Genomic DNA, 12,388 nt, shown 5'->3' on the forward strand with positions numbered 1-12,388 from the left:
AGATCTAATGTTGCACTTGTTAAGAGTGAAATTTGGTAAGCCCGGAGTAGTCATCGGCTTAGAGTCAGCATCGGCTTCGAAGTCCTGAGATTAGCCGATGAGAGTTGTCAAGTCGTCAGTTGTCGGATTCTTACTATATTCGATTAAGGAAATTGATCTACTAAAGGAAACTTATCCTAAAAGACCGAGTTCAAAGAGAATGCGGCATGTCAAGTTATCTATTAATTAGGAATAGTTTGTTAGTTTCCTTTTATCTTTAGGAAAGTGTGTTTAGTGTCCTATAAGGACTTTATCTTTTCCTTTTATCTTTAGGAAAGTTTCTTTCTTGTCCGACAAGGACTTGTATCAACCCATGGGTATAAATATGTACACCCGAGGTCTATGTAATTTATCGCTACGATCAATACAATTCGTCGCATCGCCACCCTTTTTATTTCTACTTTTGTTTTTACGTTCCGGCGGAACTTGGCACCCGACGCGGGGCTGCATCGTCTTCGATCTCCAACGAAGGGATAAGTCCAATGTTCCGCCGGTCCAAGCAATTATATCGTCTACGTCGGCGTCGTTCAAGGCTGCATCAGTACATTCGACCTCTTGGATTACTCTGGTTTGGACAATATATTTGCATAGCTATTTATCATATGTCTATGTTAATCTAGTCCTAGCATCTCAATTTAGCTCTATCGGCTGTCTCTCGCTTTAAGGTTTCTGCCGGTATCGGCTAAATCGCCTTGCTAGATTAGATTAGCTTAGGCATCTACCACCCTAAAAATCAGTCAATGGCTTGATTGTCTAGATATTGTGTTTCTTTTCATACTTAGTGCTGCATCAGTTAAGTTTGATCTACTAAGTCATGCTTAGAACCATAATCTCTAGCCTGCTTTTTGACTGCCAATAAGGGTTTCATCGAGGTTTCAGCCGGTGAGTTATCTGGATGTTGCATCGGCTCATAAGGATTGCATATACATATAAGTTGGATTTAGCCGATGACAACAAATGTTTCATTGTTTAATCTAATCTTGTAGATTTTATGACATCGGACCTCCAGCCGATGTGTGCTTTAACCTTCAGATCGATGCTTATTTATCATATCATTATTTACCGATTGATTTATACTAGATTATATTGTTATTTTATTACATCATCATCAGCCGATTGCCTTTATATCATTTTCTACATTGGACATATAGCCGATTGCTTAAACCCTATCGCTATCGGCTGGTATCGGCATCGGCTATTATCGGCTATCGGCTGAAACTACACCATCGGCTTGTCAGCCGATCGGCTGTTTTGATCTACTATTTGCATATCTTGTCAGTTGTAGGATCAAACTGACTAGCACGCCCGCATCTCGTCAAGATTTGGATCTGCACAGGAGCTAAGCAGATCTCCCAGGCCGGTGTATTTGATTTTTTCGTCAACAGTGAACGAAACATTCTTTTGCAACAAATCACCCACATATTTTGGAAACCCTCTATTAAAGGAATTCGTTTCATTTTTTATTCCACAAAAAATATTTCACCTAGTATACTCACAATGTTTCACTATGTATAGATCTAAGGTTGCAGTGAACTGAAACATTCTTTCGCTATTTGCTGAAACATTGTTTTTATATAAGGTGAAACAATGCCCGATTTAAACGATTGAAACATTTTTTATCTATTTAGTGAAACAATTTCGATATATTTGGTGGAACATCGTGCAATATTTAAAAATAATTCAATAATAAGCTAAAAAAATTCGTCGGAATATATCTATGTGTGGTCTTGTTTTAAAGAATTAATTGCATCGAATTTAATGGTGCAATCGGATCATGATTTGGATAAATAATTTAAGAAAAAATTAGTTTAAAGTGGTTTTACACGCCTGCGTGGCGATTTTTGCCAATCTGAATCGGGAGAGTCTCCTCCGGAAGAAATACAACATAATTTTGGTGTCACGCATGCATGACGAACATGAAACGTGCATGTGCCTGGGAGCTCAGAGCCTGGCTGGTGCGGCTGGCTTGGGCCATCGACTGGGCTGCTGGTGCCTGAGCCACGAGGACGTGACCCATACGTACGTGCTCACGTGGTAAATCGAGAGAAAGGAATAAGTTCACCTGCCGTCCCTCAACTTTACTTCTAGTTTGTTTGACATCCATAATCCCCAAAACCAGAAATCTTCACCCCTAAACTATATAAAACCATGCAATTTAGGTTCCACAGTAGTATAGATGCCTGGTTAATTTCGTTGACATGGCATCCTAGTTAGAAGAAAAATAAAAAAAGCATGTGGGGCTGTTGATGCGAAAAACACACACTGGCCTGGAGATTTCCTTAGCTCTAGTGCAGGTCCAAGGGTTAGTGAGATGCGAGCGTGCCAGTCAGTTGAAATTTGGTAAGCTCCTAAGAGAATTACTGCGGCGGCACCTTTGCAATTGCAAGTAGTGGCATTCCTGGGTGGCCGCAGAGTGGTCCCCGTCGCCCCCCGGCATGTTGACGCCAATGCTAGCCATTACCATCACCGATCATGTGCGAGCAGCAGTAGAAGCAGCAACCGCCATGGGAAGAGAAGGGAGCGAGGCGGATGCAGAGGACGAGACGAGAGGAAGAAGAAGAGGTGGTCGCGTGGGGTTTGGTTTGGGACGGCCGGCGAAGAGAAGAGAAGAAAGAAAATAACGAAGAAATGTAGGTCCTACATTTTTTTTTCTCCCACTTATATGTGGGCCCCTGTTAACAGTGAAATTTGGTAAGCTCCTAAGAGAATTATCACATTGCCAATAGTCGGATTCCTTTTATATTCGGTTAAGAAAATTAATCTGTTAAAGAAAACTTATCCAGAAGTGACCGAGTTCAAGGAGGATGCGGCATGGCAAGTGTATCTATGAATTAGGAATAGTTTGTTAGTTTCCTTTTATCTTTAGGAAAGTGTGTTCAGTGTCCGATAAGGACTTTATGTTTTCCTTTTATCTTTAGGAAAGTTTCTTCTCTTGTCCTACAAGGACTAGTATATCCCCATGGGTATAAATATGTACACCCGGGGTCATTATCAATCTCTTGATCAATACAACTACTCTCGGCACATCACCACCCTCTTTCCTAAGGTTTTTGCTTATCAACTGGCGGAATTTGGCACCTGACGCGGGGCTACATCGGTTTTCGATCTCCGGCGAAGGGGTAAGTCCTACGTTCCGCCGGCCCTGGTGAATCTGTCGGCTACATTGGTGTTGTTCAAGGCTGCATCGCTTCGATCTCTTGGATCGCTCTGGTTTGGTTGATATATTTGCCTACCTGATATCTCAATTCTATCTCTAATTGCATTGTGTTTAGAGACGCATCGGTTTAGTTGGGACTGTCTCAGTTAGTTCCGATCTTCTGTCTTAGCCGATATATCTCTACAATCACAATGTTGTTCCAAATAGATTTGTTATATCCATCACATTAGACAGATCTATCGACTCATCGAGTATTAGATTATCATATACAATCTCGTGCTGCATCGGTTAGGTTCGACCTACTAGATTGTTGTTGATAATATAAATCTTGTTAAACCGATAGGTTCACGCTAGTGTTTTATCGGGGTGTTAGCCGATAAGTTATCTGGACGTTGCATTGGCTTGTAAGGATTGCATATACATATAAGTTGCATATACATATCACTGCTTCATCTAATCTTGTGGATTTTATGACATCGGACCTCCAGCCGATGTATGCTTTAACCTTCGGATCAATACTTGTTCTACTATATCATATTGTTAGCCGATTGGTTTCTACTGGATTATATTGCTATATTATATTGTCATCAGCCGATTGCCTTCATATCATTATATATATTGGATATATAGCCGATTGCTCAAAACTCTATCGCTATCGGCTGGTATCGGCGTCGGCTAAAATTACTCCATCGGCTTGCCAGCCGATCGGCTCATTGATCTTCAATTTGTATATCTTGTCAATTGCAGGGGTAAACTGACTGGCACGCCCGCATCTCACCAACCCTTGGACCTGCACTAGAGCTAAGGAAATCTCTCAGGCCAGTGTGTGTTTTTCGCATCAACAGCCCCACATACTTTTTTTATTTTTCTTCTAACTAGGATGCCATGTCAACGAAATTAACCAGGCATCTATACTACTGTGGAACCTAAATTACACGGTTTGGTATAGTTTAGAGGTAAAGATTTCTGATATTGAGGATAAGGGATATCAAACAAACTCGGTGTAAAGTTGAGGGACAGCATGTGAACTTATTCCATTGAGAAATAGCGAGACTCGATCCGGCACTTTAACCTTTTCATTTTTGAGGTTTTTGTCCCTCTCTTAGCACCACGTGGCGCAGTTTCGTAGGCCCAACAGAGGGCCAATCAGTCGGCGCCGGCTTTAGATAAATAGATAGATTTGCATTACATTATAATGTCATGTGGGCTAGTTTCCTTTGTACTAAGCCATAGCTTTATTACCTCATGCCATTGATAACTTGGGAATCAATATAATATGACTAGATGTTGGTTTAGAAAATGCTTAGTTATGCTTAGATCAACTAGCATACTATACTATCTCTGTCCTAGAAAGACCACAATTTTGCTCCAATGTTTGACCGTCCATCTTATTTGAAAAAAATTATGATTAGTATTTTATTGCTATTAGATGGTAAAATATGAATAATACTTTATGTGTGACTACTTTTTTTATTTTTGCATAAAGTTTTGAAATAAAACGGACGGTCAAATGTTGAACACGGAAATCCATAACTGCACTAAAATTGGGACGGAGATATACCGTGGTGATGACATTAGACATGTACCATTGTGTTTGTAATTCAACTAAAACATGACTTAATGATTGCGCTGTGAGTACATCGTTTTGCTAGACGTGCCCATGGCAGTTGATGACTGGTTCACGTGAAACCTCTCGAAGATATACCGTGCTTAAGCAAGCATGGGCAACTACTGGACTTGTAGTATGACTCGACCCTTTTCTAGGCACCGAGGCAAGGGTGCGCGTGATAGAGTTGGGTTGTCCCCGATTTAAGGGTTGATTGGATGTCAGAGTCACCACGGCACACGAGGAGGGGCTGTCCACCCCGATTTAAGGGTGGGTAAAACCTCGGTGTGGTGTGCATGGTTATGGGAGGGTTATGCGAAGGGGCCTGTTACGATTTTTCCCTTTACAGTACCATGGTGGTACTTTGGGGCATGGCAACATGCGTGGAATCATGTCTCGTGAGTATAATTGTACACCTCCGCCTAGAGTAGAACTATTTGAATAGCCGTGCGTATGGTTATGGGCGATCAACCAACTTCGTCATGATTAGTCTCACCTTAATAAGTTTAGGTGGATGGTTGGGCTTGTCATAACGTGGTGTAGCGTTGGACAGCGATGATTAATATTGCTTAATTTTGATTTAACATTTTTACTGCTTTCAACTGCTGCTTTACCCTAAAAAAAAACTAGCCTCCTTAGAAATGCCTGCATCATACCTTCTCTTATTATGACTTGCTGAGTATAGTGAGTACCACTCAATCTTTATTTTTCCCCAACCTCAAAGCTGGAGAATTCCTCAGACGAAGGCAAGTCGGAGGAGTAAGCTTCATCCGTACCGTAAAGGATGCGTATGGAGTGGAGTCATGTGCTGCTAGCATCAGTTACCTTAGTTTAGCTAGCTTTTACCTTTTCTCGTGGCATTTGTAAGACTTTCTATATGTTGTGTAAGACGTGCGGATGTTTGTCAGCTTTATCATTTGTGTACCCTAGTCGGTCCTGGACAGAGGTTTAATGTACATTCTGCTTGGAATTCTGGTTCATGAATTTCTGAGCGTGACACCGATGACATCACTAAAAGAAACTAGTACTCCCTTCGTCCCAAAATAAGTATAGTTTTGTACTATTCATGTCCAATGTTTGACTGTTCGTCTTATTTGAAAACTTTTTATGATTAATATTTTATTGTTATTAGATGATAAAACATGAATAGTACTTTATGTGTATGTGTGACGTGACTATTTTCTTTTAATTTTTTCATAAAATTTTCAAATAAGATGGGTGGTAAAATGTTGGACACGGATACCCACAGCTGCACTTATTTTGGGACGGATGGAGTAGGATTTTGGGCTATTCCAATTGTTTTTAGTTTCCTTGTTGAGTATTGCCTTCGTACGAACGCACATCCTCTGCAGTACTGCTAATGCAGTAGCAGCGGCTGACATGTGGGCCTGCTACTGCATTAGCAGTACTGCAGATAATCTCCACTGACCTTCGTACATATTACAATACACTTCGAATTTTTTAAGTAAAACTTTTTTAAGTTTAACCAAATTTATAAAAAAACATATCAATACTTTTACATAAAAAACAGTATAAAAATATTTAATATTTTATTTAATGACACTATTCCCTTGCTATGAAAGTTGTTTTTCTTTTTACAAACTTAATCAAACATATGGAAGTTTGAAAAAACAAATCGAACCGTATAAACGGAGGGAGTGGTAGGCCTTGGGCTGCGTTGGGCTACTTACCGCCAGGAAGCCCAATAGAGGTGTACGGCTTCAAAGCTTGCGCACGCCACGTCGCCGGCCTCGAGTCGACGACGCCGTAGCCCACCGACATGAGCGGCGCCACCGCCAAGTTCTCTTCCTCCTACCACCTCGCCGCCGCGCTCCGCCGCGAGCCCGACCCGGCGGCCGCGCTCCGCCTCTTCCTCAGCCCCACCCCGACCGCCGCCGCCGGGCCATCCTCCTCCCCCGCGCCGCCGTTCCGCTACTCCCTCCGCTGCTACGACATCATCGTCTGCAAGCTCGCCGCCGCGCGCCTCTTCCCGGCCATGGAGTCCGTCCTCGCCCGGCTCCCCTCCTCGCTCCGCCCGCGCGAGCCCCTCCTGTGCCGCGTCATCTCCGCGTACGGCCGCGCCCGCCTCCCCGCCGCCGCCCGCCGCGCCTTCGCGCACCCGGCGTTCCCGGCGCCGCGCACCGCCCGCGCCCTCAACACGCTCCTCCACGCCCTCCTCGCCTGCCGCGCGCCCCTCCCGGAGCTCCTCTCCGAGTGCCGCGGCTCCGGCATCCACCCCGACGCGTGCACCTACAACATCCTAATGCGCGCCGCGGTGGCCGACTCTGGCTCCGTCGACAACGCCTGCCTCCTGTTCGACGAAATGCTGCAGCGGGGGATCGCCCCGACTGTCGTCACGTTTGGCACCCTCGTCACTGCTTTCTGCGAGGCAGGACGTCTAGAGGAGGCATTCAAGGTTAAGGAGGTGATGTCTTTGCAGTACAACATTAGGCCGAACGCTCATGTGTATGCGAGCCTGATGAAGGCGCTCTGCGAGAAGGGGAAGGTGGATGATGCGCACAGACTCAAGGAGGAGATGGTGAGCAATTCAGAACCTTTGGTGGATTCAGGAGCTTATGCGACGCTGGCAAGGGCATTGTTCCGGTTAGGGAAGAAAGGAGAGGTTGTTAGTTTGCTGGAAGAGATGAAGGAAAAGGGAATCAAGGTTGGTAGAGAAGTTCATAATTCGATGATTGCAGGGTTTTGTGAGGATGAAGGGGATCTGGATGCTGCATTTGCAGCGCTCGATGACATGCAGAAGGGTGGGTGCAAGCCGGACTCGGTGAGCTATAATACACTGGTTGGTGGTCTATGCAAGATGGGGCGGTGGCGGGATGCAAGTGAGTTGGTTGAGGATATGCCACGAAGGGGATGCCGTCCTGATGTAGTCACCTACAGGAGGCTGTTTGATGGGATTTGTGATGCTGGGGGGTTCAGCGAGGCGAGGAGGGTTTTCAATGAGATGGTATTCAAGGGCTTTGCACCAAGCAAGGATGGTGTGAGGAAATTTGTTGCATGGATTGAGAGGGAAGGAGATGCGGCGTCACTGGAGTCAGTGTTGTGCCAATTGGCTAGCGTTAACGCCTTGGAATCAAGTGAGTGGGAGAAGGCAATGAGTGGTGTGCTCCATGATCCTGCAGAGCAGAAGATTGTGAAGTTGCTGGATAATTTGAGCTTGGCTTGATTATATATCCCTATGGATTGTTGTCACTGTACTGGTTGTTTTTCTGATCTGCCACAGTAGTTTACTGATTTAAATTTGATGACTCTTGAGTAATTATCATGGGAAGGAAAGAGATACAACATCATCAATACGAGGAGTTTGTCATTAAAAATACATGCCAATCTAACATCAATGGTGCATTCTTGAAGCAAATGAAGCAAGGAGTCATAGGGATGATTGCAAGTGATGATACAGACCAAGTCTTATTTTTCATAACGCTGCCGTCTTCAGCAATGATTGCAAACAGAGTTTGAGCATGCAAATATGCTCTGTCCTTGGCAAAGATTTGGATCAACCGCCTAATCATCGTTGAGTAAGGCACTGCAAATCCAGTTGAGCTTCTATTTCTCTACGATGTGGCATGGAGTCCATCCAAATTTTTTACACCGAAGAAAGATGTCTGAAAACTTGCAGCGGAGATATCAAAATTAAGAAAAAAAAAACTCGGTAGAGTAGGACATGAAATTGCCTGGAATGCAAAATTATCAGGACTTAATGCTGTTATGTTGTATTTTCAGTCCAAGTTCAGGGTTGTATATAGCAATATGAGCTCCGGGATTGTACCCCCTATACCCGTGATATCTAATACTCCTAAAGATCTCTCTTTTCCCATAATGAGGTAACTAGCCGAGATCAGCGAAAAGAAGAACAACACGAGTGCAACAGATCTGGTGACATTTTTGTCAGTCGCTAACATCGGGAAAAGAAAAAGAGATCCCGAGGCACATTGAAGTTGGATGAAATCATCACAGTTGCCTTGTTGTCGAGGGTACATCGATTATCACTGAAAGAATAAATAACTACGAGGACCAATATTAAATCTAATTGGTTGCACCATAGGAAACCAACCTAGCCAGCCCATAGGAAACATAGCCAGTTGAGCTCACTTTGCAAATTAAGGTTTTTTTTATATGTGAATGAAATGAGCAGTAACTCTAAATATAGTTAACTAAAGTTCAAAAAAATATATAGTTAAGTAAGTTTGGTCCAAGCAGGGGAAGGCCTATCAGTGACTAATCCTAGCCCAACAAACTATCTGGGCCAGGCAAGTCCTATCACGGCCCAAATAACAAGTCCCAAAACAGAGAGCCTAAACAACAACTCCATCCGAGCCGTCCATTCCGCGATCAGAGCGCTCTCTCCGCCACCCCCCTCGCTATATAAGCACCCGAGGGTGCATTTCTAGGGTTTCCGCCGCCGAAGCCACCACACCTAAACCCTTCTTCCCTCTCCTCCTCCGCCGCCGCCGCCCTCCCCTCTCGCCATGGTGAGTGAACCCCTCCTCCCCCCTCGACGCCGCCGGTGAAATGCTCGGCTTCTCCGTCCATCATAGTGTGACGGGGTTTCGTGGAGATTGGTTGGTTGCTCACGCCGCGTGTTTTTTGTTTTTTTTTTGGGGGGTTTTGCAGGCGTCGGAGAAGAAGCAGTCGAACCCGATGCGGGAGATCAAGGTGCAGAAGCTCGTGCTCAACATCTCCGTCGGCGAGAGCGGCGACAGGCTCACCCGCGCCTCCAAGGTATATCCTCCATTGGTTCGATTGATTTGGGTGGTAGATCTGCTCGTCCGCGATATGCTCTAAGCAAAAGTTTGTCTCAAGAAATGCATGCGTCGCAGTTCGAATCGAATTCTTGCTTCCGCTTCCACGATCTTCTGTATGCAACTCTTGATTTCTTTTTAATCAAAAAAAATTCTCTGTTTCGTTCTCCTTCCTAGGTGTTGGAGCAGCTGAGTGGGCAGAGCCCAGTTTTCTCCAAGGGTAAGCGAATTTTGTTCCAAGCTTTGTAATCTCTTTCATCGCGTTGTTACCAATGGTGCCACCGTGTGGTTTGGTTTCTTACGGTGAGAGCGATGCGATGTTTGCAGCGAGGTACACCGTGAGGTCATTCGGTATCCGTCGTAACGAGAAGATCGCGTGCTACGTCACCGTCAGGGGCGAGAAGGCCATGCAGCTTTTGGAGAGTGGCCTCAAGGTCAAGGAGTACGAGCTGCTGAGGAGGAACTTCAGCGAGACCGGATGCTTCGGGTTCGGTATCCAGGAGCACATTGATCTTGGCATCAAGTAGGACCATCTATCTGTCTTGCACTCATGTTAATTCATACGGTTTCAGTGTGCTTTCCTTCTGTTTATATGGCTATGACGAATTGGTTGTGGTTGTCCGGTCTCTGGACGTTTATTTACCTGATGCCATTGCAATCTGCTTTGGTGGATAATAGGCTTGGTAGATGTTCCTATGTGAAATATAAACACATGTGCATTCTTGAATGCTCAGTTGCTCGTTCTTTACATTTGCCGTTATAAATCATTATTCTATCATATACCGAATGATTTTATTTGCACATATAGCCTACTAGTTTTGTTCCTTAAGTCATTGTATGTCATTTCATAAATGCCACAATTTGATCCTTAGTCATTGTATGTCATTTCATAAATGCCACAATTTGACATTGCATGGAATTTCTGATGTGTGCGCCATTGTTTATTTCTACATGAAGTGGAAATTTGTGATGCATGAACGAAATTTTTGCCCCTCTTTGGTACTGTCCTAGTTTAAATAGTTTTACATAGAAGTTATTTTATATGAACCCAGGTGTAACTATAGGGGCTTATGACCTCAAGTTAGATAATGTTATTCCAGGTTAAATATCTTAATTTAACCATGATTAACCAAGATCAGAACACTGTTCTCATCTTTATCAAATAGTTTACTTTTGATTGTTTTTGTGACCTTATATTACGATGTTTCTTGTCTACAATTAACATTCTGCAACATTCCTTATGTTTCCTAGTTTATATTTTGGTGTTACTTTGCAACTCATTTGCTTGAGCCACTTGTATATCTGAAACACCTTTTCTGTGCTTTGTATTGTAGATAATTCGTATTGTAGACAATCTTATACCAAGCGTAACTAGGAGTACTCGTGCTAAGAGAATTAACTTGTCTAATCAATGTTTCAGGTACGACCCGTCAACTGGTATTTATGGCATGGACTTCTATGTTGTTCTTGAGCGTGCTGGATACCGTGTTGCTCGCCGGCGCAGGTGCAAGTCCCGTGTTGGAATCCAGCACAGGGTGACCAAGGAAGATGCCATGAAGTGGTTCCAGGTCAAGTATGAGGGTGTCATCCTCAACAAGGCCCAAGCAAACACGTCGTAATTGGCAAGGGTTTAACCAGTTATCCTGTAGAATTAAGTGAGGGTTCATTTGAATCATGGAACTGTCTTTCTTGAAAGCCAAATGCACTGTCAATTTTGCCTCTGTTGGAGTTGACCTGCGTCTATATTTCCATTAAATGCTTAATGATATCCTTGTTTTAAATCTTAATATTAAGGCAGACTTGGAATCAATCCACCCGCTTTGTTACCTGTATTTCTGCCTTATCCTGTGTCAGGCAAAAGCTAAGTAGCAACAGTCAAATTGTTCATTTTAGTGATGTTTTATTTGGGGTGCCAATTTCTTCTTTTGGACTGCGACTTGTGACATCTTCATGGCGGTATACATCTTACTCTCTTGGTAATGTCAATGCATTGCTATGCTTTGGGCGCATGTTTTTATCGATATGGTGTGTATTTGTTCTTGGGGACATATCCGGTAAAAATGAGCTAAGTGTTGAAAACTCGTGAAAATTATACCTAAAAGTTTTGTAAATTCATGAAAAAAAATACTAGAGATAGGTGTAGATATGAAATACATTCTCACCAAATCTCACGTTCAAACTCAACTTCGTTTAGGAGTAACAAAAAAGACAAATTTCAGGTGAATAGTAACATGACACTATTCACCTGAAATTTGTCTTTTTTGTTTCTCATAAACGAACTTGAGTTTGGAGTTGAGATTTGGTGAGAATGTATTTTATATCTACACCTATCTCTAGTATTTTTTTCATGAATTTACGAAACTTTTAGGTATGATTTTCACGAGTTTTCAACACTTAGCTCATTTTCACCGGATATGTCCTCCTTGTTCTTAGTATGAAAAATGGTAAATTGGGTAAAAAAAACACTAAAAGTTTTGTCATCTAAGGGTGTGTTTGGTTGGGGGCACGAGGCTGGATGGGAGATGGCCACCTGATTTTTTTTCTTAGTGTTTGGTTGGAGGGCAGGGTGGATGGGTTCCCTCAATATGCTGGATGAGTGCATCCGGCCGATTTGGCTGGCCGGATGAAGCCATCCAGTTTTGGTCTGGGTGATGTGTCCTTTGGTTTGGTATGATTGGTTTGATTTTCTGTTAAGCAAGCCCCAAATTTTTTTCTCCTAAACCGTTTATCTAATTTGTGATTTGATTACACCATTATATTTGTTATAATTAAATCTTTAAAATAAGAATGATTATATTTTGATAATATATATATATATATACAACA

At 43.1% G+C, this 12,388-nt stretch overlaps 2 protein-coding genes across 2 annotated transcripts; both read left to right on the forward strand.

Annotated features, from left to right (window-relative positions):
• Positions 1-6,555: 6,555 nt before the first annotated feature.
• On the forward strand, positions 6,556-8,640 carry LOC4338076 (putative pentatricopeptide repeat-containing protein At1g53330). The gene has a single exon (XM_015785066.3). It carries the CDS (start codon positions 6,583-6,585, stop codon positions 7,984-7,986), a length of 1,404 nt encoding a protein of 467 aa, XP_015640552.1. The 5' UTR covers positions 6,556-6,582; the 3' UTR covers positions 7,987-8,640.
• Positions 8,641-9,214: 574 nt separating this feature from the next.
• On the forward strand, positions 9,215-11,580 carry LOC4338077 (60S ribosomal protein L11-like). Its single transcript, NM_001420260.1, has 5 exons — positions 9,215-9,292; positions 9,435-9,542; positions 9,740-9,782; positions 9,890-10,085; positions 10,983-11,580. Exons 1-5 carry the CDS (start codon positions 9,290-9,292, stop codon positions 11,179-11,181), a joined length of 549 nt encoding a protein of 182 aa, NP_001407189.1. The 5' UTR covers positions 9,215-9,289; the 3' UTR covers positions 11,182-11,580.
• Positions 11,581-12,388: the final 808 nt, after the last annotated feature.

This window comes from Oryza sativa, chromosome 5, assembly GCF_034140825.1.
Source record: "Oryza sativa Japonica Group chromosome 5, ASM3414082v1".
NCBI classification, from domain to species: Eukaryota; Viridiplantae; Streptophyta; class Magnoliopsida; order Poales; family Poaceae; genus Oryza; species Oryza sativa.